The 27,465-nt window shown below is 45.6% G+C and overlaps 1 protein-coding gene across 3 annotated transcripts; it reads left to right on the top strand.

Annotated features, from left to right (window-relative positions):
• The first annotated feature begins 5,638 nt into the window (after nucleotides 1–5,638).
• TIAL1 (TIA1 cytotoxic granule associated RNA binding protein like 1) lies at nucleotides 5,639–26,444 on the top strand. 3 transcript variants are annotated; one of them, XM_069863790.1, is made up of 12 exons: nucleotides 5,639–5,811; nucleotides 14,232–14,328; nucleotides 17,652–17,801; nucleotides 18,099–18,153; nucleotides 18,464–18,551; nucleotides 20,544–20,619; nucleotides 21,380–21,488; nucleotides 22,349–22,444; nucleotides 22,529–22,613; nucleotides 22,905–23,028; nucleotides 23,490–23,629; nucleotides 24,880–26,444. In XM_069863790.1, the coding sequence occupies exons 1-12, from the start codon at nucleotides 5,783–5,785 to the stop codon at nucleotides 24,995–24,997; spliced, it is 1,167 nt and encodes a 388-aa protein (XP_069719891.1). In that variant the 5' UTR covers nucleotides 5,639–5,782; the 3' UTR covers nucleotides 24,998–26,444. The 3 variants fall into 3 exon arrangements, with proteins under 3 accessions (XP_069719891.1, XP_069719892.1, XP_069719893.1); XM_069863791.1 differs by having other exon boundaries at nucleotides 5,640–5,811; nucleotides 17,703–17,801; XM_069863792.1 differs by lacking the exon at nucleotides 5,639–5,811 and adding an exon at nucleotides 10,459–10,476 and having other exon boundaries at nucleotides 17,703–17,801.
• Nucleotides 26,445–27,465: the final 1,021 nt, after the last annotated feature.

Genomic DNA, 27,465 nt, shown 5'->3' with positions numbered 1-27,465 from the left:
ATTCTCATATTTTATTTCATTTTTGGCTGAACACCCTATATTCTTTGTTCTTCTGTGGTTTTAATATAACCTCTATAAAAAATATCACAGATAGTGCAAAACACACCACCAGGGGATCTGATTTCCAGAGAGCTGTGCTGGCATGGAAAGATCCTCGCTGAGCTTTGGGACAGCCCAGTGTTCCCTTTGTTCTCTGCTGCTGGGAATGTGGCCCAGAGTACATCACTTCCATGCTTTAGCAAATCCTGAGGTGCCAAAGTAGTCTGTCTTGGCCAGGTGAGCAAGCCAGAGGACCGGTCTGCTGCCCTGGCCTCTCCTTCTTTCCCACAAACCCTTCTGAGATGTCTTAACTGTCAGTGACCTTTGTCGAGAAGGAAATCTTTACTTTTTCTTGTCTTTGTGCAGAAAAATGATAATCATCTCATGATATCCCCATGTTTACGGTGTTCGCTGGATTGTGGTCCAAGTCTCTAGGCACTTGCCAAGATCAGATACTTTCACTTTTATTCCTTACAGCCCAGTTGGGCCCCAGACCATGAGATCATTGCACGTGCTTTGTCTGTCTTTTCTCTCATCTGAAAGCTTTCCTATTAAAGCTCGTAGTCCTGAGAGAAGTTCAGTTTCAAGAGTCAGCAATTCCTGCCGAGAAAACAGTGTTTGGAAAAATTCCTTGGACACTTTGGAACAGTTTCTTTCTTAGCCTAATCCCAAGGAAAAGATGTTCATGCAATGCTGCTGCCTGTCTCCTCTGAATCCATGGCCGCTTCCATGTAAATCATAGAATCACTAGGTTGGAAAAGACCTCCAAGATCATCAGCTCCAATCACACCTGTCCACTAACGAGCACCTTATCAACCCACCTTTCCAATACCTCCAGGGATGGTGACTCCACCACCTCCCTGGGCAGCCTCTGCTGGTGCCCAAGAACCTTTCAGTGAAGAAATTTTTCCTAATGTCCAACTTAAACTTCCCCTGACACAGCTTGAGGCCATCCCCTCTTGTCCTATCACCTATCACAGAGCAGGAAGACTATTTCAGAGCAGGAAGAATATTTCAAATGCAATGGCGTCCCAAGACACTCCTGGGAAATCAATAGCTGAGCAGTGGAGAGAGGTCCATATGAACATCTCCTGCAAAGGATGGATGAGTACAAGTAAGCTGCTCAACGGCTGGTCCCTGGCTACCCAGCATGGGCACAGCCTTGACACTCAATGTATGCAGTGGAGATTGGGGTTCTGGTGAATGAGAAGCTCAAGATGAGCCAACAAATGTGTGCTTGCAGCCCAGAAAGCCAACCATATCCTGGACTCCATCAGAAGTATGACCAGCAGTCAGTCATTTGGAATAACATCTCTTTTGGTTCTGAACAGGCAAATGAAGGCACCCCAGTTCCCCATTGTGGTTTTGGCACAATAAACCCTCGAACTGCAAGAATCAAAGCTCGGGGTAGTTGTGATAAGAAGACTTAAGAAAGTTATTAAGTAGTTCAGGCAGTGGGAAATCGTCAACAGGTTGAAGTTCCAGCAGCTGTGTGTTCCCTAGGTCAGTCTGGAAAAGGAATGTAACAGTTGTCAGTACACCTGGCAAGATTCTTTTGAAACCTAACCTAAGTCCTGTGACTTCACGGTCAGTGAATTCCCGAGTAAAAAACATATCAGAATTGGCTCCGTTTGTAACAGTGATCAGAGCTGCAGGTGAACAACAGGGACACTGGGGCCTGGTCCATCTTTCTCCATTTGCTGCACATCAAGCAGATGTCTTCTGTTGACATGTCCAGGGAATCATGTTCTCTTGGGTTATTTTTACTTAGTTTAGTGACAGAAGTGAAGATGCCGTGAACATCTGGGTTTCTGCAAGAGATTTCACTTAAGGCAGAGATGCGGTCTTCCAAGTGCCTTTGTGTCAGCTTCGGGAAAGCAAATCGGCATTGACCCATTTGTGTGTTTAGCTCATTGATCTGGTCACGTCCCGTTCTGCTCCTGTTAGCCCTGTGGGATCACAGCCAATGTTTTTTCAGAGTTGAGACTACGATCAGATTTGAACAGCGTGGCACAACAGAAGGGTTTGTTTTATTTTAGGATGCATGTGTGTTTTCTTGTTGCAAACTCAGAGTTGACAAATAGATGACAAATTCTGAATGGCATTTGAAGTAAATGTTCATTAAGCTGGCAGTGTCTTCATGTTTATTCTTGGTGGAATGACCTTTTGATGTGTAAAGGCCGTAGCTTCCTGATGAGGTTCTTCTTCCACATGAGAAACACTTTCAGCTCAGGAATTCTGTTGGAACAATTGATCATGCCTTGGCTTTCTCACAGTGTTCTGCTGAAACGGTAGGATAATTAAGCTTAAAGGCAGGAGATTGAGATGAGATCCTAGAAAGAAATGTTTTGCTGTGAGGGTGGGGAGGTCCTGGCCCAGGTTGCCCAGAGCAGTGGTGGCTGCTCCATCCCTAGAGGTATTCAAGGCCAGGTTGGATGGGGCTTGGAGCCCCTGATCCAGTGGGAGGTGTCCCTGCCCATGGCAGGGGGTGGGACTGGATGGGCTCTGAGGTACCTTTCTGACCCAAACCATTCTGTGATTCTACGTTGGCAAGGATTTTTATGTCTGACGTAAAAAGGAGAGCACTTCCAGGAGAAAAGTTTCCTGAGGCCATTGCTCAATGGCTCTGCTGAACTTGTTGATGATGGATGATAATGTACAAGGCTTCTTCCTTTGAAACTCCTCTGAGACATTGTCCCTGCTCTGTTGCCGTTTGTGCTGAGTTGCGGTTGCTGGCACTGAGTTCTGCTTTGTGATACCAACTCTGTTTGGGGTTCTAATTGCTAATTAAGGGCGCTTTCTTCCATGCCTACAATAGAGGCTGGTTTCATGGTCCCAGCTAACAGCGCCTTGCAGCGTGCTTCCTACAAACCACCTTGTTACGGTGTGTGGAATGCAAGGAGGCAGACAGGCCTCTTTCCCCATTGTCTCTGCTCTCGGTGAGCCCTGGAGGCCTCACACATCTCATAGCAATCATCACCTCCAGGAATGGAGACCCCACCACTGCCCTGGGCAGCCTCTGCCAGGGCTTCACCACTCTTTCAGTGAAGACACTTTTTCTGCTATCCGATTTGAATGTGCCCTAGTATAACTTAAGGCCATTTCCTCTCCCTTGTTACTCAGCAGAGGAGACCAGCACCCACCTCACCACAACCTCCTTTCCAGGAGCTGCAGAGAGCGATGAGGTCTCTCCTCAGCCTCCTCTTCTCCAGGTTAAACAACTCCAGGCCTCTCACTGCTCCCACAACCCCTGGGCTCCAGGCCCTTCCCCAGCTTCATTCCCCTCCTCCAGATGCTCTCCAGCCCCTCAATGTTCTTCTTGGAGTGAGGGGTCCAAAACTGAGTGCAGGATTCGATGTGCGGCCTCACTGGCGCTGAGTCCAGGGGGAAAATCCCTGCCCTGCTCCTGCTGGTCACACCATGACTGATCCAAGCCAGGATGCTGTTGGCCTTCTTGGCCACCTGGGCCACTGCTGGCTCATGTTCAGCTGCTGTCAACCAGCACCCTCAGGTCCTTTTCCACCGGGCAGGTTTCCAGATGTTCTTCCACATGCCTGGAGCTGTACGGGGTCATTGTGACTGAAGTGCAGGACCCGGCATTTGGCCTTGTTGAATCCCTTCCCATTGGCCTCAGCCTGTACTTTGATAGGATAGCGGGGAGCAAGTCTTCCCAGGAATAGCAAGAGGCAAATCTTCCTGGGGTGGTGGGAGGTGTAATGGGAAGGGAATCTTCCAGGGCAGGTGGGAGGTGAAGGTTCCCAAGCTGGCAGGAGGAGGAGAAGCAGGAAGCAAACATTGCCGGGCTGGAGGGAGACAAATCTTCCCAGGCGGGTGAAAAGTGAATCTTCCTAGGGATGGTAGGGTACAAATCTTCCCGGGATAGTGGCATGAGGCAGCATGGGAGGCAACTGTCCTGAGGCTGGAAGAGGGTAGATGTGTGGGAAATAAGTCTTCCCAGGATGGCAGGAGGTGAATGTTCCTGGGCAGGAGGGCGGCAGCGGTGCAGGAAGCGAATGTCCTGGGGCTGGCGGCAGACAAATCTTCCTGGGCTGGAAGGAGACAGAGGCACAGAAAGCAGATGTTCCTGGGATGGTGGTAGATGAATGCTCCTGGGATGGAGGGAAGCAATTTTTCCGGGGATGGCAGGAGGCGAATTTTTCCTGGCTGGCGGGAGGCAGAGGTGCAGAAGGTGAAAGTTCCGAGGATGGTGGAAGGAGAAGGTGCTGGGAAGCAAATGCTCCCCAGCTGGGGGGAGGTAGAGATGCGGGAAGCGAATGTCCTGAGGCTGCCAATGTCCAATCCACACTGGTATGCCCTCCCCGCACACTGATGCAGCCCCACACATCTCAAGCATACCCACACCCCAGCATCTCTGCATCCCAGAGCATCCCTGTATCCCTGCACCTCCCCAGCATCCCTGCATCCCCTCATCCCTGGTTCCTTGCGTCCCCTACTCCTCTGCATCCCCATATCCCCGCATCCTCCCTCATGTCTGCACCCCCTCCTCCCCCTATATCCCCACATCCTCCCACATCCCCTGCTTCCTCGTGCATCCCAGTGTCTCTAAGCATCCCTGCAACCCCCGTCTCCCCACATCCTCTTCTCCCCCACATCCTGTCTCCTCACATCCCTGCATCCCCGTCTTCCCCCTGCATCCCAGCATCTTTCCCGTGTCCCCGCACCCCCAGCATCTCTGAACATCCCCTCCTCCCCCTGCATCGCAACATCTCTGAAGATCCCCACATTCCCTGATCCTCATATCCCTGTGCCTTCCCAGCATCTCCCCGCATCCCTGCAACCCCAGCGTCCCCCGCATCCTCATCTCCCCCTACATCCCCGTGTCCTCCCACATCCCCTACATCCATGCACATCCCAGCATCTCTGAGCATCCTTCCATCTCCACATCCCAGCATCCTCCCACATCCCCTGCTTCCCCGCGCATCCCAGCATCTTTGAGCATCCCCGCATCCCCTTGCACTTCCTCATCCCCATTTCCCTGTGTCGCCACATTCCGCACATCCCAGTGCATCCCCGCACCCCCAGCATTTCTGAGGATCCCGCATCCCCGTCTCCCTGCATCCCAGCATCTCTCTGCATCCCCACACCCCCAGCATCACCAAGCATCCCCGCAGACCAGCATCCACCCGCATCCTTTCATCCTCTCATGCCTGCATCCCCCTGCATCCCAGCATCTCCCCACTTCCCTTCATCCCCTTCTCCTCACGCACCCTGCATCCCAGCATCTCCCGGCTTCCCTTCATCCCCGCCTCCCCGCACGCCCTGCATCCCCGCACCTCCCCGGCATCCCCGCAGCTACTCGCGTCCTTTCATCCCCGCATCCCCTGCATCCCTTCATCCCCGCATCTCATCCCAGCATCTCCCCGCATCCCCACATCCCCCCGTATCCCAGCATCTCCCCGGCATCCCCACAACCACTCGCATCCCTTCATCCCCGCATCCCCCCGCATCCCAGCACCTCCCGGCATCCCTCCATCGCCGCCGCCTCTCCCGTCCCGCGGCCGGACTGCATCCCCCGTGAGGCGCCGCGGCTCCCGCCATTCCCGCCGCGCCGCCCCGCCCCCCGCCGCGGGCGCGGCCTGCCGAGCGGCGCCGCCGCCATTTTGTGCTGCCGCCTCTCGCTGCGCGGCCGCAGCGCCCAGCCGGGACCTGGCGCGGCTGCGGGGGCGCCCGGGCCCGCGGCCTCGCCTGCGCCCTCGCCTCGCGCCCCGCCGCCCCGCACGGCATGGAGGACGACGGGCAGCCCCGCACCCTGTGAGCAACGCGGGGGGGGGTCCTGGGGTAGCGGGGGGAAGGGGGTCCCGAGAGAGCCGGGGGGGGCGCGGTGGGGATCGGGGGGACTCCGAGGTGGGAGGAATTGGGGGGGCGTCAGGGGATCCGGGGAGGCAGCGGGGACGGGGGGGCAGGAGGTTCTGGGGGGTAGCGGGGGTCGAGGTGGGGGGGACATGGGGGAACAGTGGGGTGGGGGTCCCGGAGGGTCCTGAGCCACCCTGGGGGGCGGTGGGGGGACCCCGAGGTGTGTGTGGGGGAACGAATTGGCGGGGGGGTTGTCTGGGGACAGTGGGGAGGAAGAGGGGGAAATACTGGGGAGCCCCGAGGTGGGGGGGAAGGGGGCGGCGAGCCAGCCGGTGGGGGGGGTGTGCTGTGAGGATTCAGGGGGTTCCTGAGATGGAGAAGGGGGATCGGGCAGGGCGTCTTGGGGACGGCGGGGGGGGAGGGTCCCAAGGCAGTTTGGGAGTCAGTGGGGGCGACCCCAAGGTAGGGGGGAGAAGATAGGGGGGTAATGGGGGGTGGGGAGCGCAGGGCGTCCTCGGGGCGGTGGGGGTTGGGGATCCTGAGGGAGTCTGAGGGGGGGGAGTGGGGAACGGAGGGGGTTACTGGGTGCAGTGGAGATCTTGGGGAGCCCCAAGGTGGGGGGCAATCGGGGTCTTGGGGGGTAGCGGGGGTCGCGGAGGGTCCTGAGGCAGCCGGGTGGGACGGTGGGGATCAGTGGGGGAGGGGGTCCTGGGGGCAGCAGGAAGGGGTGGGCAGGGGGTCCTGGGGGCAGTGGTGGGGGAGGGTTCTGAGTCAGCTTATGGAGGGCAGTGGGGGTCCTGAGCCAGCCTGTGGGGGCCGGTGGGGATCGGAGGGGGCAGCAGGATGGGAGGCAGCCAGGGGCGAGAAGGTTGTGGGGGTCCTGGGTGGCAGTAGGGAGGGGGGATACTAGGAGCCAGAAGTGGGGGGCGGGGGGGTGAAAGGAGAGGGAGAGGGGATACTAGGGGGCAGTGGGGGTCCTGGGCTGAGGGGTGGGGAGTGCGGGTGCTGGGGGCGGGATCGAGAGGTCTGGGGGGCGGCTGGAGTAGATGGGGGAGCTGGGAGGGGAGGCACTTGGGGGTGGGGGTCCTGGTCCTGCGGGGGTAGCGGGAGTCCCAGAGCTGTGGGAGGATCGCGGTTCGCGAGCCAGCCTGGAGGATCAACAGGGGTCGTGGGGGGCGGCAGAGACTGGGGCCTTGGGCCTGGACTGGGGAGCAGGGGTTGGGGCACTTGGGCCTGGGGGAGCAGTGGGGGCTTAGGGGGTCGTGGGAGGGAGGTCCTGGGGGGCAGTGGGTGTGGGGGACGGGAGCTCGTGGCTGGGGCCAAGGAGGGCGCGCTGGCCTGGCACCAGTCCCAGGGGAGCAGGGCTGTGGCCATGGCTCAGGGTTTGCCTGGGCCTGGCAGGGCAGGCAGGGGTCCCTGCGGCCTGGCCGGCGGGCACAGGCCTGGCTGCCGGTCCCTTCGCAGCTGTTTCAGTGCGGGGAAGGTTCTTTGTGTTCTCCCTGTGCTGTCTGGGAGAGGGAGCGCTGTAAAACCAGCCTCCCTGTAGCGGGCAGGGGAGGAAAACCACTCTTCCCTCCAGCATCTCATGGTGTGGGTCAGGAACAGCCTCTTGGGCCTGGGGAAAGAGGGAACCGTGTGTTGGCTGCATCTCTAGGCCGAGTTTGTTCAGTTGGTGACTGTCATCTGTTTTCTCTTTAAAACTACAAATTTGAGCTATTTTTGGTCACTGTTGAGTTCTTTTCAGCTCTGCAGGTGTGGTTTTGATGGGCTTTCTTTGTCCTGTTAACTTATATGAGTGGGGCTAGTGTGTATGGTTTGGCATTTGAGAGCACATAATTCTGGTCTTCGTTATTTTAACTAGTTCATGGATTTTTCAGCTTCCAGGATGTTACATGTACGGACAGCCCGGTGATCGGGTCTCAACCATACAGCATTCAGGCTGCCTGTGTGAGAAACAGGGTTCAGGACAGGGCGAACGACATCTCTGGTTTGGGAATAGTAGCTTTCAGGAAGGCTTTCAAAGATAATTTGGGTTGAAGGGCTCTTTAAAGAAAGTACTGAAACAGGGTAAAATATCTCTTGAGTTTTGTTTCCACTGCCAAAGTGATGAGTTGGCATTTAAGGCTTTTCAAGGCAATTCATGTTTTTTTCTCCTTCCTGTAGCTGCAAAAGTTCTTTTAACTTGTTTATGGTGTAAGTAAGTACTTAGTTAGCTCTTGCTCCTTGAGATGTGTGGTTTAAATAAGCGTTTTTTAAACACTTTTAGTGTTGATTGCCTGAACAGTCGCAGTTTGCTTGGCCCAGATAGTGGACATAGTTTTCCAGAATGAGAGGAGGGAAAAGGGGCAAAGTTACCTGGTGTTTTACTCCACTAAACTATTGGCAAGGTTCCTCTCTTCCCGATGGCTCCTCTTTTTTTATAAATAAGTACTGTATTAGACTAAGTTTTACAATATTCTGCTATATCTGGGCTACGTTTTAAGCTGTTCCTTTACTGCTAACAAGTTTTGGTAGCACATTGGGAGTGATTTCTTCTTGCTAACGCATCCGTCGATGACCTGACAGGCTGTAGTCAGTGGCAGGGAAGAAATTAAATTTATATTAAGATTTCTGAAGCAGCATCTCTGCAGCCGCCCGAGATGTTTCATTGCACATGTGCAACTCTGTTTATTGTCAAACTAATAAACCGTGTATACATTCATTTCCTAATAGTTTTGTAGTAACCACAGTCATATGGGGTTACTTGTAGTTGTTTGAGGACTTTTCGCATAGAACTCGCAAATTCCGCTGCAGCTTTTCTTACGTTTCTTTCTTGTCCCTGCCTTTATCTGGAATACCTTCAAATTTAGAATTAGTTGTGTTTTAAGGATGTTTATCCCAGATAATAGTGTTCATCCAGAGCAATTATGGTCTCTCATGTAAAGAAAACTCACTGACTCTTTCCACCTCAAGAACAACTCATAATAGTGGAAGTTGTGCTCCTTGGTCTTATTTATTTGTTTTTAAGGGGGGAATAAGTGAAGAACAGATTGTTTCAGTAGCTGTTTGACCACGTGTATAAGCACTTGGTTGATAGTTTAAGGCATGCTTTATGAACGTCTTTGGCATTTCATTCATTCCTTCAGGACAGAAAACCTAAACCAGTAGGTTGGAAAGGAATTTTCTCTTTTAACCCTTCCAAGCCATTTTTTTTTTAGATATAAAAAGAAAAGCCGCTGTAACCATTGTTCACCGAATGCTTATGCCCATCTTAAATGTCTGGGGAATAATAACCGTTTCCACGTGCAGTGCTTACAGGGCTGTTGGGTTGGTTTCGGGCACGATAGGTTAGTCATGAACCTCTAAGAATCCAAAATATTTTCTGCGGCTTAATATAGAAAATAGACAGCGTTTGCATTTTTATTGCACACGTTTCATAACCCGTAGGCCTTTGTAGAAATGGGAGAAGTAACATGCAGTATTTTCTGCCAAAAAAAAGTGTTCCTCACTGCTCTAAAGGACTTTGAGATAACTTGAGAAAGGGTGGCCTTTGTGGCCTTTGTCACACCCGTCAGTTCAAATGTGATATAGGGAATTCACAATGTGTAGTTAAGTAGTCCTAAGATGAGCTGTGGGCTTCTCATTTTTGTCTGTCTGTAGAGTGATTGAAAACTGGTTTTTGGGAGTATGTCAGATCCCTTTCCTTCACAAGCTGTACCAAAGTCCTGTTTCCACTCCAAAGTGGAAACTAAACTATCAGAAACCTTCTGTGTTGGTAACGCTACCAGCTGCCACTGACAGCCGGAGGAAAAGTTCCAAATGCGTGCGTTCTTATTAATGGTTTGAGAAAAAAACTTGATGGAAGCCCGCAAGTACCTGCAGGTTGCTGGAACCTCAGCCTTGCTGCAGTGTGTTCCGAGTGCTGTGGAGTGTGGGCAGCGTAGAGATGTGAGGCTGCCAGTTCAGCTCTCTCGTAGAGGAATGCTTGATGCTACTGGAGGCCAGAGAGTGGGTTTGTCTTGGTATCACTTTATTTCCAGCAGATTCCTTGCTCTGGGCAGAGAGAGATGCTGCTAGAATTCCAGTGGGTGCCTCACCACATCAGTTACCTTATTGCCTATCAGGCTTTCTTCATTTGAGCGTGGAATCTGCCTTTTCTTGCATATTGTCTGCTGTGAAAATGTATTTGCTGTCTTTCCTGCAGGCAGCATATAGGCGAGTTCCCTGGTCCTAAAAGTAGCCTCTGTAAGTGTCCCTTTCTCTCCTACTTGTCTAGGGTACAATAAAAACCTCGTTACCCTCACAGAGAGGAATTTTCTGTTCAAGCCTGAGAGTTTAATTCTAAAACTCACTGCTTGCTGATAAGTGCTGTGCTTATTCTTCAGATAATTGTACAAGATCTCTAATTTTCAGATACGGTTTCTGATTCTTTGCATGGTCAGCAGCATTCCAGAGTGTGAGGTATTGAAATTTGTGTCAGGATATCTATATGGTTTGGGTTGGTTTTTTTTAATATGTGCTTATTAATAGGTATTTAAGTACTTTAAACTTGCGGATGGGAGCAAACAGTGTTGCCTGTATGCAAAAAGCCACAAATTTTGCCGCCTTGTCACATTAACCAAGACAACAGCCTGTAGAAGTATAGTAAGTGCTGCTTCTCTGTTGGCTTTTATAAGTTATAAAAAGTTTGAATAGTATATCATACAGAATGTGACAAACCAAAAAGATCCGAGGTAGCATGCAATAGCATGTTAAGAGTCCTGTGTTTTACTTGTGTGGTGCTCTGCCTATTTTGATTTCATGGAGTAGAAAATACTGTGCTAGGTTACACAGTGTATAAATTGAGCCAGGAAGGGGAAAACTGGTGCTCTGTGGGCTGCCCGTGTTTGAGAGTGATCAGCATCAGCTGGGCAAGGTTTTGTGTTTCCAGAGAGGTAAGGTTTCTTCTCCTCATGTGTTGAATATATTTCTTTCCCTAGTTATACAGCATTCAAACGCTGTACACTGAGGGTATTTGCTTGTGTTTAAGTCATCTTTGGCTGTGTGGAAGGAGATAATGTTACTGCAGCCTACTTACGTAAAGACAGGGAAGTAAGCTTTCTTAATCAAGTCTTATTTTTTAGTGTCTTGTTTCCCGTTTGTAGAGGTTTGAACTCCTGTATTTTACATCTGGCTCAGGAGGTTTGTGGATGCTGTCCTTGTTATAGGAACCTTTTACTGTGAAGCGTCCTCAGCATGTGTGTTATCTAAGTTTCAGAGCACTGGCAACTTGTGAAAGGTATTAATGCCTCCTGTGGAAACATTACACATCCAGCCATGTTTGTCATACACAAATTAACGGGCTGTTAGGACTTTGCATGCTGTATGAATATAGCAGTTGAGTGGACCAGGTTACACAGATTTCTGTGAAGAGGGAAACTGTTTTGTAGCTGAATTTTGTGAGGCACCATTCTCACAAATCTCTGGGTGAAGATGTAGTGGTGTTGGAAGCTCACTGGGTATCTCTTCTAGCCGTTAGTGTGATTTATCTCACCTTAATTGAGTAGATTTCTAAGGAATGGCTTCTCCTGACTTTTTATTTGTCAGACCAAGGGGTATTCTTCAGGTTGCTTTTCAGTGTTCTTGCATTTCCAAAATCCATATTCGTGTTCTGCAGAAGAGGCTGAGATTTTGTGCTTCTATGGTGTAAACTGTACTCCTTACTGTACCTGATTCTGCAGTAGAAACAATGTTAACAGGACTTCCCTGTATTTAACTTAATGTCGGTAATATCGGTGGGTGCTTATACCAGTATGTTGTTAAGGCATTCTGTTAACTAGTACTGTTCCAGGACATGCAAAGGAAACAAGTACTGGTAATGAGTTCAGAGCAGCACTGACGCTTTAGGTGGGAATTCCTTCCTGTGTTTGTATTTGCCACCTGGTTTCAGTAGTATCTGCAAAGGTTAGTATTTCTCTTTAAAGCTATTAGTCATTTACAGTTAATCTTGGTGAATGACTGACAAAAATTGAGTTAAGGTTTCAGAAAGAAGGTGTGGATAAGTTTTCAGAGTAGAGAACTGAAAAGTCAAGGAGGCTGGCAGTTTGTCCTGTAATGGCTCTGGTAGCTTTTTGTTATTTTTAACTTCTTCACTGAAATACTTCATAACAAAGCAGGCTGCAAATGTGGCTTTTGTTAATGCCTTCTATTAATTGATATGTATTGACCCTTTACAAAGGCTTGTAGTGATAGGACTGGGGCAGTGGGTATAAACTGCAGAGGGGCAGATTTAGAGGCACTGGGCCAGGTTGCCCAGAGCAGTGGTGGCTGCCCCATCCCTGGAGGTGTTCCAGGCCAGGTTGGATGGGGCTTGGAGGCCCTGATCCAGTGGGAGGTGTCCCTGCACATGACAGGGGGGTTGGAACTGGATGATCTTTAAGTACACTTCCAAGCCAAAAGATTCTATGATTTTGTAAGTAATGGGTACATGAAGGCTTTGAATGGATATTTCAATATTCAGGTGATGTGATAGATAAGAAGCTCGCTCTGGATCTTGTGTAGTGTCCAAGACCTGAGTGCGAAAAGGCAGAACTTTTCAGAGTTGCTGAAAGAGTAATGACATAAACACAAACATGTTGATTTCATTGTGTGGTGTTCAGGTGAAAACAAAGCATCTGTTTGAATTTTGCTGAAACTACGTGAAAGTCTGGGCGTCAAAACAGAAATTGATTTTCAGAACGTGTAATGGGATGCCCATTAAGCAAAAGCGTGCACTTAAATTTCTCTTCTTAAAAGGATTTGGCTTATGCATAGGATAAGAAAGGCTGGTTCACGTTTATGCTCACTGAGGTGCGTTAAGAGTTCCAGCTGATTTTAGTGTCCTGTATTGGGACTTTCTATAATAGAGCAGAGGAAACTAAATGTGTGTTGTTTCAACAGCTAAATTGCAGAAGTTCTGGTTATCATCAGTAGTGTATCACCATCATCGCATTTGAGTACTTTGTGTATTGGCAGGCTTACCTGTAAAGAGGATAAATGTCCGTGTGCTGATGCCTTCTCAGTTCTGCTGCTCAGACAAGGCTTTCTCTGAACTGATCAGTTTGATGACAAATCAGTCACTTTGGGTTTAGGAATTTGGTTTTGCATGCATGTCTCTTTCTCAGCCATCTCTGTGACCAGATTTTACTACTTGTGAGTGTAAAATGCAGCAGAATGTCCAGAAGTCGTTCTAAAACTGCAGTAGTTCTGGCTGTGTGGGTAAATCTAGGGCTTTGAATGGGAGAAGTGTTTCAAAACTTGGGATTATTTTAAGGTTTTATAAATAAAATCGGAAAGTATGAGTGATATTAAAGTGACACAGCCAAAATCTAGGGGAGTTCTTAGAGAGACGGTGGCTTTTGAGGTAGGTGCTGCGCTGAGCGTTCCGATTGTGTTACTTTTCCAATAGACTGCCTTGCCTATTGGTGTGGGCTGGTTTTCCAAACCTCGAGGAAAACTGAATTGGTCACTAGTGAAGCAGCGCAGTTTGTCTGCTGCGGTTGGACTAATAGGAGTTAGATGGCTTTCCACCCAAATTCAGAAGTAGCCTTGATTAGATACTCATTAGGAAGTAAAGGACGTTGGGGAGCTGGAGCGCCTCCAGAGAAAGGGAACAGAGCTGGGTAAGGGGCTGGAGTGCAGGGTTACAAGGAGCAGCTGAGGCACCCAGGGTTGTTTAGCTTGGAGAAGAGGAGGCTGAGGGGAGACCTCATTGCTGTCTATAGTTCTCTGACAGGTGACTGTAGTGAGGTGGGTGGTGGTTTCTTCTCCCAAGTGGCAGGCGATAGGGCAAGAGGAAATGGCCTCAAGTTTCACCAGGGGAGGTTTAGATTGGACATCAGGAAAAAATTCCTCACCAAAATGATTCTTGGGCACTGGCAGAGGCTACCGAGGGAGGTGGTGGAGTCCCCATCCATTAAGGTGTTTAGCAGACGGGCAGACGAGGTACTCGGGGTTCTGGTTCAGTGGCATGGTTGGACTTGATCTCAAAGATCTTTTCCAACCAAACAGTTCTGTGATTCTAAAACTTCCAGCATCTTTGCTCAGATAGTTGCTAATTCTGCCTAACATCCTTAGCAATGTTATTGCTGCACTGGGCATTTCTCTGCCAGATAAATGACTGGCATTGGGTATTGGTTCCCAGTATCACATCTGTGCCCAGCTTCATCTCCTTAGTTGTGTGGCCAACTTTATAGCTTAGGAACTCCATGAATGTCGCATTAAAACTATACAATGAAACCATTTACTCTGTCTTTCAGTCTAGGATACTTGGGATATTAAAAGGGGGATTTTTCTTAGTCAGTTAAGATTTTAAAATCACAGTTATATTTGAAAAGATGACAATTTCTGTTTTAAAATGTTTTTTCTGTTTCCTTGTGTAGCTATGTAGGAAACCTCTCCAGAGATGTAACTGAAGTCCTTATACTTCAGTTATTCAGCCAGATCGGACCATGCAAAAGCTGTAAAATGATAACAGAGGTAAGACCTTCTACATCCAGGGGGGTGTACAAATGTAATGTGTCTTAGGTATGCTTGTGCCAAAGAGATGGAGTTGGGGACTTCTTTGGACGTTACTGGTACTGTTTTTACTGGTAGTGTTACTATTTTGATTGTGTTTTAGCTTTTGGGGTATCTTTTTGAAGAGGCCTGTTATTGTACACAGTCCTGTATGTTTCCTTGTAGCCCTGACATGTTTTACCACCAGATGCTGAGCTTCTGCTTTAAATAAAGAACTGATAGGCCCTCTTTTCAGAACAGCCTCGTTCTGATGGTTAGAAGCTATAGTGTATCAAGGATTATTTGTAGCTATTTTGTACATTTTTCACTATTTGAGCATGAGCTTCAGTGTTCCTTTCCCTCTGAAATGCTTCTTAACTATGGATGCAGAGTAAAAAAATCCTACCAATGAGGTTTTGCTCTTGTTGTGCCAGTGTGAACCGCTCTTGTCTGCACCTACTTGTTCTTCAGTTGTTTTTTTTTTGTTGAAATGAAGTGATGAAATTTCTCTGATATTCCAGATAGGGTCTTGTGTACAGGCTGGGGTAAGTATTAACACCTGCTTCTCTCTGTGGTGAATACTCTGGTACATTAAGGATTGGTAGCCGTTTCTGTGATCTTGTTGCCGCATCCTAGGCTGCTTCTCACTCCATAGTATTTTTCCTTCCTCGTGCATTTATAACTGATAAACTTGGAGCAGGCAGGGACCAGCTATAGCCCTTTCTAGATTTAATCTTTGGTCTTCAACTCTGGTTTTGTGTACGCTTTTTGCTACTTCTTATGGTTCATCCTAACCTGCAGTTACAGATTTCCTGAGTACGGCCACGTGTTCTTTACACATGTTCTTTAAACAAGATCATTAATGACAGTATGAAAAGACAAATCTTGTGATGAGACTTCTTTAGGAACTCTACATGCAACTCCTCCGTGGTCATCTTTTCCTTTCAGTGTGACATGCTGGGGTTTTTTTGGTTTTAGCTGCTTATTATCCACTTGATGCTTATTTAATCACTCTCATCTTTGCTTGATCTGGTAACTCCCCATGTGGCACTTTATTACAACTTTTTAGTCAGGATAAGAGCTCTGCCATGTTTTCTGTAGGGTTATTGAAGTAGGATAACAGAAGAATAGCCGAGCACAGTTGGGTTTTTCTCTGAAGAAACAGTTTTGGCTGTCATACAGCCTTTCAGAAATCAGGTACTGCTGCTCTGGCCTTCAGCTAATGGAGAGATGTAAGCATCAGATCGATTTCTTGAGCATTAGATGAGAAATTCCAGCAGCCATTTCACCTTGATTTGGGTTTGGTAGGTTTAAGATTTTCCATATCCATAGAAATGAGTGAGCCATGTTTATGGAATAAGTAGACAGAGGAAAAGTTGCCAGCAGCTGCATTCAGTCACAGAGGTGGACGTGCTGGGCTGGCCTTGGCACTTGTCACCACGCAGTCAGCAAGCACAGGTTGGGTTCTAGGCTGGAACTGGGCTGCAGCTGCAGTGCTTCTGGCTGCTGAAGTGCTTGTCGGTACTGTCCATCCTGCTCATCAGTGTGGGGTCAGCTCATGGCCACTGAGTTACATTTAAGTAATTGTGACCTGTGCGTCGTTATTACCTACGGTCACATTTATACCTGAACCTTTCCCTTTTCAGCCAGGTGTATCGGCTGTTTGCTTACTCCCTCTCCTTTGTAGATGATGTGACATGAACATGTCAAGTGTTCACAGATCCCAAGTGTTTCTTTTGGGGATATATGGCACTCGGGGTGGTGAGACTGGCATTTGCAGGTGTCTCAAACACCTAGAGACCTGAGCATCTGCCAAGGGCACTTTTCTTGCATGTTATTATTGCAAAAGACCTTCCTACAATCTAAAGGTAACATTATGCTTCAGTTGAAGCATAAATCTGTTAAGGCCTTAAATGGGTTTCCCAAATCTTGCTTTCCTTGCATGAGGAAAGTAGTACAGGAAGAGCAGTGAATAACTCTTGAGTGCTTGGGGGCATCTAGGGTGAAGGTGCTCTTTTTTGGAGCACATCATGGCAATTGTGACTTAAAACTTTTTTTTTTTTAATAGTATCAGGTGTGTTTTTCTCATCTCTGTTCCTTTTGCATGTGTCAGAGACACCAGGTGCTCAGGGTGCTTAGAGGGATGGCTTCAGCCTGCTTGATCATTGTAGGTATATGAAGGCCTTGTGATCAGTTCAGCTATTAGATAATAGCAGCTTCCCGTGCTCAGGTGAGGCAGAGTCACATTTGAAGATGTACAATCCAGTTTGACAGGGCAGAATTAGAATTCCTTTCTCTATGTAAGCATACATGAAATTTTAGAAGTTAAATAGTAAAACAGGCAAAGGCCTGCTCTTCACTTGTGTGAGAGCTGTGCTCTGTCTGACAAAGGAGGAGCTTGGGCTGCAGAAGTGCTAATGCCAAAGCAGCTTCTTTACATGCTGGAGCCTTCTCTGTCCACACACTAAGTAATTAATTTAGTTTAAGATTAGAGTTACATCATCTTTTGGTACATGCACATGCAGGGCAGTAAGTGGAGATGTTTTGGTGTAAGGCTCTAGGTTTTGTACTCATTCCATCTTTTAGGCAGATGAAATCCCATGTTGAAGTTTGCATTCCAGTTAGCATTTCTACTTGATCAGCTTTTCAGAAAACTGAGGTTCTTTGCACTTAATGCCTTGGTACGTTCAGTGCTTCAGTGAGCTCTGTCGCTGTTTGTAAAGGGGATTCGCTAGGCCATCCTACAAAACCAGGTTCTACCCAAGGTTTAACAGAGTAACAATCAACTGATTCATATCTTCTTCCCTTGGTCTGACTATTCTGAGTCCTTTTCAAGGGGTGTTTCTCAGTTGGTGGGGATGACATTTGACACTTGGGACCGAGAATACGCGACTTCTGGGTTGCTGTCTGCCACTGATGCTCAAGAAAATAAAGGAACAACTTTGTAAGTGGGAGGAGAGAGGGGAAACTGGCAAAAATGTATCTGGGGAACAACCTTTTCAAGTTCTGAGTATACCTGTGAGGCAGAAGATCATTTTTCTTCTTCTCTCTCCATTCTTCCCCTTCTCCCCCCTCCATCCAGCATGCAGATTGCTTTTCTTTTTACTTTTAGCTTAGTAAACTTTCCAAGTGCTGAGCCCTCATACAAACCAAACTGTGCTTCAGAAGCTGCTAGACCTTTACGAAACGTCCATCTGAATTCTTGCATTGACATGTAATGTCAAAGGCTATTTCATAAATCTAATGCAAAGAACTCTTAATGTTTCTAGCTGTAAGTAATATATTTTCCTGGATTTTCTTCTCAGCAACCCGATAGCAGAAGGGTCAACTCTTCTGTTGGATTTTCTGTTTTGCAGCATACAAGCAATGACCCTTATTGCTTTGTGGAATTTTATGAACACAGAGATGCAGCTGCTGCATTAGCTGCTATGAACGGGAGAAAAATTTTGGGGAAGGTAAGCTGTTTGTGTTATAATCTTGGATTTGAGGAATACAAATCTGTAAAAATGTGAATAAAACCAGGGGGGCATTTGTTTTGTTGGAGATATTTACTGAGATGAAGTATTGTTAGGGTAATATTGTAAAAATACTGATTTATAAAACTAAGTCATAAGAAATGCATAATTTGTGGTCTAGTTGCTACAGTGTATTATATTAAATGATTTCCAAACGTTGTTGTAACCTGCCCTTGAATAAACTTGTAACATGTAAGATTTCTGTGCATTTACACTAAATCTTATGCTTGTTTTCAGGAGGTCAAAGTAAACTGGGCAACCACACCAAGTAGCCAGAAAAAAGATACATCCAGTAAGTAAAGTAATGCCACAGCATCACTTCTACACAAATGCTTCACAACCTGGTAATGATTCGTCATAAATGCATTTAAACAAAACTTTTCTCCTTCCCATCTTGTGTTGAATAGAGTGTTGCAAACTAATTCTTCTGTTTCTGCTTTACAACTGGGGAAACTGGAGTGGACAGATTAAGTTGCTGCTGCTCGTCAGATGGAATCCTGGGCGTTCCCGATCCCCAGCGCTGTGTGCAGAGCATCGCTTTCACAGGAGCTGAAGCTTGAGATAGCAGTTAAATATTTGATTAGTAAATTATTTATTTTCAGATCACTTCCATGTGTTCGTTGGGGATTTAAGTCCAGAAATAACAACAGAAGACATCAAGTCAGCATTTGCTCCTTTTGGTAAAATATCGTAAGTATCATCATAAACATTTCCAGTATTGGTTAGAAAATATGACTGTGAAAATACGTTTTTGGGTTGAAATGTTATTTTTTATTGTTTAAGATAAATATTCTGATGTGCATTTCCTTATGTTGGGTGGGCAGTAGAGAGGGATGGTTGTGTCATCTTGGTATATAATAATGTTATGTCAGTAATGTAAATAAAGCAATGTGCTTTTAACCTAATTTATATGCTAATGTCCTTCAATTTCTTCTTATTAAAAATTAATTACTGTTTGTGATTTGTTTGCAATGTGTACACGAGGGTGACTTGACAAGGGGTCTGTGTTTTGTAGGCAGCCTAGAATATGGGGCTATTGGAGGTTAATTTAATGAAACAGCAGCCAAATAACTGGTGAATGCTTTGTAAAAATGCTAATATTTATGAAAAATTAATTACTTTTTTATTATAATGGGATTAATTGAAATTATAACATTTTGAAAGAAAGAGCAGTGAATTTACATCATGTGCATTTCTGCCAGTAAAGAGAATTCTTTGATCTTCTCATAACTAATATGGGTGATTCCCAGTCACCTGGTGTTTTAATTGAATTTATTTACCATTACAAGAATCCATGTGGGTACTAAAACATGTGTGTCCTTAAAACACACATCCTTAAAACACGGTAACACTCCCTGGAGGTGTTCAAGGCCAGATTGGATGGGGCTTTGAGCAACCGGATCCAGCGGGAGGTGTCCTGCCCGTGGCAGGGGGTTGGAACTGGATGGGCTTTGAGGTCCCTTCCAACCCAAACCGTTTTGTGATACTGCTGCAAAAAAAGGCTGTTAATCTTCTATCAGTTTATCTTTAAATAAAGTCGCACATGAAGGTTTTTGTACTATTTTACAGGAATATATTTCTAAGAACCAGAATTCTTATTTTTCTCTTGTTCTGTACGCATATTTTTAAATGAATCCTAAATCTGATTTCTTACCTCTGCTGTTTTGTTTACTTTGCTTTTTTTGTCTCTTTAATGTGGTAAGTAGCACTGTTTAAAAATCGATTTTAAAAACAAATAATTCAGGTTTTTTTTGTTTCTCGATCTATATTTATACCTGAGACCTGCAGTTTTTCTTAAGTCCAAGTCACAATTAAAAGTAATAGCATTCTGGTTATTTTGCAGAATTGCTCATAAGAATGGACAGGATCTTGAAGGCTAACTGCAAGGAACTGTGCACACTGGAACTCAGTTGTAGATTTTTTCTCATTTCTATTTATTCTTATTATACATTATTTATATATACATATTTTAGTATTTACATTTTAACATTCTATATTCAGTGCAGTTCTATATTTCCAATCATTTTAACTTACTCACTAAAATTTCTGTGTAAATTTGTTGTTTTCGTACTGGTGTGCTTAGCGTTGTTGTTAGTTTTATTCTCCTTTTCTGAAATTTCTGAAAATGTCAATTTTTCAAAATTTACAGCTGCCCAAACTCCAAAATGATGGTAGAGAATTGACCGAGAAAAATAAAGAAATCTGTTAACAGGCCATGTATGCCTTTTAATTCCTATTTTTTCCTCTTTTTCCATTTTTTAATATTTCATATATTTTGTATCACTAGGCAGAAGACATTTAATATATAGAAAATGCATGGTAAATTAGATAGAATTGTTGCAGTAATTTATAGAACAGTAAACTTTAGGACCCTAGCAAATAGAATATTAGACAAGGAAACTTTTATTTCTCTTATACTTCCGATTTGAACATTCTACTTGTAGCCAGCATAGGTTATGTGGGTAGGTTGCATGTTTATTACATGTTATTTTTTTTGTCCTACTGCTTTTTTCTAACAGGTAACGAAGCAATAGGGGGAGAGGTCAGGAATGACTGTAGTTTTAGGGCTAACTGAATTGATAAGACAAAATTATGCTCACGATACAGTGTGTGTGGTTCCTTTTAGTTTTTATTTTGCAGGTGATTAATATTGCCCTCATACAGCTGTGCTTCTCTTCACAGGGATGCACGGGTAGTTAAAGACATGGCAACTGGAAAGTCAAAAGGCTATGGTTTTGTATCTTTTTATAACAAACTGGTGAGTAATCACAATGCAGATTGAAAACAATTGTCATTTCCCGCTTCTCATTCTGCTTCTTGGTTTACGTATTCACCACGTGTCATCTCCCAAGCAAATCAGTTCGCTTGTACGGCACAAATTTAGTCTGAAAGTTATGTTCTTTATGGTTGGGGGCCAAAATAATTCAGATAGCAGGGATGCTGCAAGAACATTGCTGGCAAAGATGGGAGAGTGTTGCGGAATCAAGTTCCTGAAGGCAGAGAGGTTGTTTGGGTGTGTTGGGGTAGCTTGGCTCAGTCTCTGGCACCGTCTTCCATGCAGCAAGGTGGTGCCTGGTCCTGTAGGTGATGTCTTGAATCTCTTAGCTGGGTGACTGCACCAGGTCCAGCACAGCTCCCTTTAAGAGAGGAGCCCTGGGGAATGCCGTCCTGGAGCCCTCAGTCCAAGGGAGCGTGGTGCCGTCCTGTGCAGCGGGGTTGGTGTTTGCCAGGTGAAGATCCATGTCAGACTTCCATCTTTCTGGGGACCCAGTGCAGCCAAGTGTGTCGTATGCTGGTGTATGACTGAATTTGTTTGCTGGAGACCTGCAACTCAGTCATGTTCTGGCTTGGTCCTTTGCTTGGTTAGTTAAAAGGTTTCAAAATCTCAGATGAGTCTTTTTATTACACCTTTATCGGTTTTGTCGAAAGAATTGGTTGACGACCAAATCTGTCTCAGCAGCAAACTTGTTCATAGCACTTGTTTGGGTGTGTTGTAATCTTTCTTCTCATCTCTTTAGGATGCAGAAAACGCTATTGTACACATGGGAGGCCAGTGGTTGGGAGGCCGGCAGATCAGAACTAACTGGGCAACGAGAAAACCACCAGCCCCGAAGAGCACACAAGAAAGTAAGGCCTTTGTGTTCGCTCTTTTGTGCGTCACTGTTCATTGCAGGAGTAAAACATCATGTTGCCAATATTGTGCTTCTTAATTACATATCTGACATGACTTCCAGATGCATTTTCGGGTATATTGTATCAACATAGTAGCGGCACCACTGGTTTGTTGTCAAATATTGAATGTGTTTTCTTAAACATGTAATTCGTGGTCGTGTATGAGGTAGGTGTCTGGGATTCTGTGGTTATTGTTAGCCTGGCCTGTGTCAAGAATAGCATGGCCAGCAGGAGTAGGGAAGTGATCCTTCCCTTGGTGAGGCTGCACCTCAAGTCCTGGGTTCAGGTTTGGACCTCTCCAAGATGGACATCAAGGTGCTAGAGTGTGTCCAGAGAAGGGCATGGAGCTGGGGAAGGGACTGGAGAACAAGGGTTCTGAGAGGCGGCTGAGAGACCTGGAGTTGTTTAGCCTGGGGAAGAGAAGGCTGAGGGGAGACCTTATCACTGTCTACAACTGCCTGAAGGGGGAGGTTGTAGTGAGGTGGGTGCTGGTCTATCTTCCCTGGTAGCCAGTGACAGGACAAGGGAAAATGACCTCAGGCTGCACCAAGGGAGATTTAGATTGGATATTAGGAGAAAATTCGTTGATTGAAGGATTGTCAAGCTTTGGCAGAGGCTGCCCAGAGAGGTGGCTGAGTCCCCATCCCTGGAGGGGTTTAAAAGATGGGCAGATGTTGTACTTGGGGACGTGGTCTGGTGGTGGGCTTAGCAGGGTTGCTAAGCATGGTTGGACTCAATCTTAAAGATCTTTTCCAGCCAAAACCATTCTATGATTCTGTGATTCCACTGTTTACAAAAGTCTTCTCTCTTCATAGATAATACAAAACAATTGAGATTTGAAGATGTAGTAAATCAGTCAAGTCCCAAAAACTGTACTGTGTACTGTGGAGGAATTGCCTCTGGGCTAACAGGTACAATTTGTTGTATTGCCTTTTTATTATTGGAGCTCTTGGATACCAGGATGTTTAGTAATTAACAAACATTATATATTGTAGATCAACTTATGAGACAGACCTTTTCACCGTTTGGACAGATTATGGAAATAAGGGTGTTTCCAGAAAAAGGTTACTCATTTGTCAGGTATGGACAGAGAAAAGCAAAACCTGTGGGTTTGTCCATGTCATGGTGATCCATCTTCCTGTAATTTCACTTGCCTGAGCTCCCGCTGGTGCAGTAGAAGCTGTCATTGCATGTTCATAGGAAAATTGGGGACTTCTAAACTGGCCACTGTTCTGTTGACCTGAGAGGAGGAGAATCTGTGAGAGCAGATCTCTCTCTGGGTTTCCTGTGTGTATGGAGTCACTGGTGGTTTTTGCCAGTCAGGTGAAAGCACTGTTAGGCCTAATATTTATTTGTTTTTACATCCTTTAGGTTTTCAACCCATGAAAGCGCAGCACACGCTATCGTTTCAGTTAATGGAACCACAATTGAAGGACATGTCGTTAAATGTTATTGGGGTAAAGAGTCCCCCGATATGACTAAAAACTTCCAACAGGTAACTAACTGCCCTTTAACCCTTTTGTTGTCTCAGAAAAGCAATTGTATCTCTACCTGTAATGCTTCCCCAGCTACAACAGCTAAATCGGGTGGTAGATGTCTTCTGGAACTCTGTGTCAGTTATGCCCCAGTTGTTCATAACACTGGGCTAGTGATTTTGGTGGAATATCTGTTACTGTCTTTACAATTCAAGATAGGGCTTCTCCAATTATTGCTGGTCACCAGTTGCAGACGAGGTGACTCTCCACCCAAATATTCTTCAGTATTTACTTAACAAGTTTTTCAGTACCTGGCTGTAATTAAGTCTCAGTAATGTCTTATTGGTTTTTCATATCTCATTGTTGCTAAGCCGTTTTATCCCTTTGACTGATACAGCCAAAGTTTTTGCCTTTAGCAGCACAAGAGAAAAACACAACCCATCTCTAGAACCTGTAGTACTGTGAGTTTTTCTCTCTGTAGGTGGATTACAGTCAGTGGGGGCAGTGGAGCCAAGTATACGGAAATCCACAGCAGTACGGGCAATATATGGCTAACGGGTGGCAAGTACCATCATATGGAATGTACGGCCAAGCGTGGAATCAACAGGGTTTTGGAGTAGAGTGAGTAAACATATTTAATTGTTCAGAGTATTCCAGGAATGTTATATTTGAGTTTTGGGCTGATGTGGTTCAAGGGTTGCACAGGGTTTCAAGCCTTGGGTGTAGACTCTGTGCGTCTAAAGCTTAGGTTTAGTGATCAGTGTAGCCCAGATAGTGGGGTGAGTCACTCTGACCTGTACTTGGTAACGCATCTTGTGCCTGTGGGGTTTGGAGACTCAAGGCACAAAGACTTCTTCTGTGGTAGCGTTGTGGACAGTGGGCTTGTCTGGTACCTAAGAATGTTCTGGGTTCTGAATCAAGGTAGTGAATCTGAGCCAGGGAGCCCAGGTGTCACAGAATGGTTTGGGTGGGAAGGGACCTCAAAGCCCATCCAGTCCCACCCCCTGCCATGGACAGGGACACCTCCCAGTGGGCTAGGCTGCCACAAGCCGCATTCAGCCTGGCCTTGAACAGTGGTGGGTAGCCACCACTTACCTGAGCCAGGGTATCACCACCCTCATTGTGAACAATTTCTTCACAATGTCTAATATAAATCTTCCCCTCTCCAATTTAAAGCCATTCCCCCTCATCCTATTGCTCCATACCCTTGTAAGAAGCCCCTCCCTGGCTTTCCTGTAGCACCTTCAGGTACTGGTATTGATGTATTTACCTGGAGAGAAGGAACTACCTACTGGCATTGTAACCTGGGCAGTTGAAGAACGTGGGTGGACTTTTAATATCTGATCTCTTGAAGAATGAAGACTTAACAAGAACTTCTTATTTTGACTTAGTTCTAAAAGAGCTTCATTGTTTATGGCATTCTTCATTGTCTCTTGCCAGTAAATCATACTAAGCCCCGATAAACCTATCACTGGTATTTGTGCCAGCTGGGAGTTTTTTGTGCTTCTACATCCCTGGTGCTCAGTTACAGCCACCTGTGTATGTATCCACCTTGGGAGGCAGTTGTCTATGCAACTGATACCCAAGATTTCCAGGGCTTTTATGGTTTTCATGGCTTTCAAGCTAAAAAGCTTATTTTCCAGACTCTGGTAGCACAGGACCTAGAATACTTGGGAAAGAGATGAAGAAATTGTTCTATTTTGGTGGGCAGAGCAGTGTAGGAAGTGTGATTTTGTCCTTTTATTTTGTTTATTGTCTACAACAACAATTCCATTGTCTGTTGTTGTAAATAACTTGACCACCTTGCATGATTATTTTTTCTTCTGTTTTTTTCCCCCTTTCCTATTTTAACAATCCTGTTTCTTTTCAAGCCAATCTCCGTCTGCCGCCTGGATGGGTGGATTTGGTGCTCAGCCTGCCCAGGGACAAGGTGCTCCGGTAATACCTAACCAAGCTGGATATGGTATGGCAAGCTACCAAACGCAGTGAGCTGGGACTCTGTTTCAAAGTGTGTATTTCACGATAGGCTGCAGTTTCCAGTGACGTTCTGAAGACTGGAATGTAGACAATGGAGAGGAAAAAAAAAAAAGAAAATATTTATTTTAAAAATGGAAATGTTTGGAACCTTTAGCACAGCTTTGCTTTGGTGAAGGACACAAATGTCTTCTAGTTCTGCCTTTTTAAGTTTTTGTTCATGATGGATATGAACATGTTTTCCTTTGTGTACAAAAATGAAAAATAAAGTCAATAAAGACAATTCTGGCTACAAATTTTGATATGCTGGGAGAAACGGCTGATGGATTTGATCTCTAGGTTACCGTTCCGTTTTGGTTTTGTTCCATCTTCAGTCTTTTATATCGCTGTGCTTTTAAAGAGAGATGATGATGAAAAAGAGCGAGTTTTAGATGAAGGCACACCCTGAAATCAGCTGTGGACCAATCGTCACACTCTGCTAGACAGTATTGATTTTTAAGCTCAGAAAGTTTGTGTAGGGCTTGGAATGGGTTTTTTAAAGAGATTTAATTTTTCTACCTGCTTAAACCCAGTCTAATATCATGAACGGTTTGGTCTCGAGTGAAAACCAGTACCATTTGGGTGATTCCACGTGACTCTTGCAGTCCATGTTCCAGCACAACAAATGCTTTTCGGAGCTGGTTGGCTTCTTAAGCCTGTAGTGTTTTGCATTTAATTCAGAGAACTAAAGACCTTTTGCAAGTATGTTGTTTGTTTGAATCAATCAGTCATACTTGTGCTTTTACATCACCTTTGAAGGCTACACCTTGTAAATATTTCATGATTACAGTGTTTCCAAGGCATGCTCAAACATAGAAGTAGCAATGTAATTATTCAGAGTAATACTTCATACCCTCTACTGCTTGAAATGCAGTGGATGGACAAGAATGTGCGAGAATGACATTTCCAAAGCTGGCTGTTATGTCAAGTTCCATAAAGAACTGTAACAAAGAGCCTTAATTTTAATTTCCTAAGTCTTTAATGCCTCACCTTTTTGTCATTGGAGACATGAATTTTTTGCTTTATGTTATCTGGGATGTAAATACCTTGGTTACCAACCTTGTTACACCTATTTCAAGGTTACTATAAGTTGTAAAGTATCAGAGTGTTTTGAAAATCCTTGATGTTTTTTTAAGTCTAGAAATATTTTGCCCAAGAATTTTTTAATGAGATTGTTAAAAACATATTATTTTAGAGAATATTCAACGTGCCATTTGGTAAAATGGAGATGCAGTTGAAACAGCACACTGAGTTGTGGCTTATTTTTAATTCAAAGTGTTTGTCTTTCTGGGTGGTTTGTGTACTGAGCGTGTCGATGGATAAATGATGGAGATGTTGAAATGGTAAACTTGGGTTACTCCTGGAATTGTTTTATGGATACATTGATATAAACTGCCTCAATAAATTTGAAGTTGGAAACGAATGTTAAGTTAGGTACCAGTACCGTGTCTTGCCTGTGGCAGCTAGAGGGTGCAACTGTTCCGGCTGAGATCTGCTGAGGCAGGCACGGCTGAAAGGCTTAGGATCAGCGGTGATAGCTCAGTGAAGCACACTTGCGTCTTAAAAGAAACAGAATGCTTGGTTTTAGAGGTTATAGTTCTCCACAAGCATCTTGAGAAGCTGCGTACTTTATCTTTTCTTATCATGCTGGTGTTGCAAGTTGGAGTAGATCTTGAAAGGGAGACTTGCAGTTCTGTTAAACCCAGCCAGGCTTTGCAAGTAACTACACTTCACACTGTAGCGCTTCACACAAGGATTTTTTAAATCTTTTTCTGCTTGATACACTCAATAGTACCTTGGGTTTTAGATCAGGCAGAAGTGAGAGACTGGAAGAGCAGTTTAGTCAGTTGGCTCAACTGTCCCCAGAACTGCTCGTAGTTCTGGGCATCTGCTGCATGCAATAAGGACTGATGGTGGTGTGGAGCCGTGAGTGCTTGTGATGGCAGAATTGGCCCTTCTGCTGCCGTTTCTTCTTTACATAGTGTTTTTCTGCTCGAGTTAAGAACCAGATGCGTTTTTCTATACATATTCTATATATGTGTATGCAATCTACCTGAGGATTGGCCTGTACATTGTAGTTTGGAAAGAAAGTCACAAGTAAGTCTGCGTTTTTTGTTACAGTTACCTGGTTTAAAAAAGAAATCATGAGTCAGTAGGTGCGCACACTGCGAGTTATGTCAGTAGTTCTTAGACTTCACCTGAAACCTGGGGTTTCTACATAATTAGAGGAGTTTGACATGTGAGTGTGTTCTGGATGTGTGCTGGTGGGTGAGCAGTGTGTTCTTTAGGCACTACTGACAGTGTTGGGGGTGCAAGTACCATTTAAACGGGTGTCGGATGAAGGCAGTGATCTTTTGGGTCTCAATGTCTAGATCACCTTAAATCTGATTATTTAATACACCTGCTGCAGACCTGGGCCATACCTGATCTGCGTTTCAGGATGA

This window comes from Phaenicophaeus curvirostris, chromosome 9 (assembly GCF_032191515.1).
Source record: "Phaenicophaeus curvirostris isolate KB17595 chromosome 9, BPBGC_Pcur_1.0, whole genome shotgun sequence".
NCBI classification, from domain to species: Eukaryota; Metazoa; Chordata; class Aves; order Cuculiformes; family Cuculidae; genus Phaenicophaeus; species Phaenicophaeus curvirostris.
The sequence above is the reverse complement of the archived record's forward strand: the minus strand, read 5'-3'. Positions and strand labels throughout refer to the sequence as shown.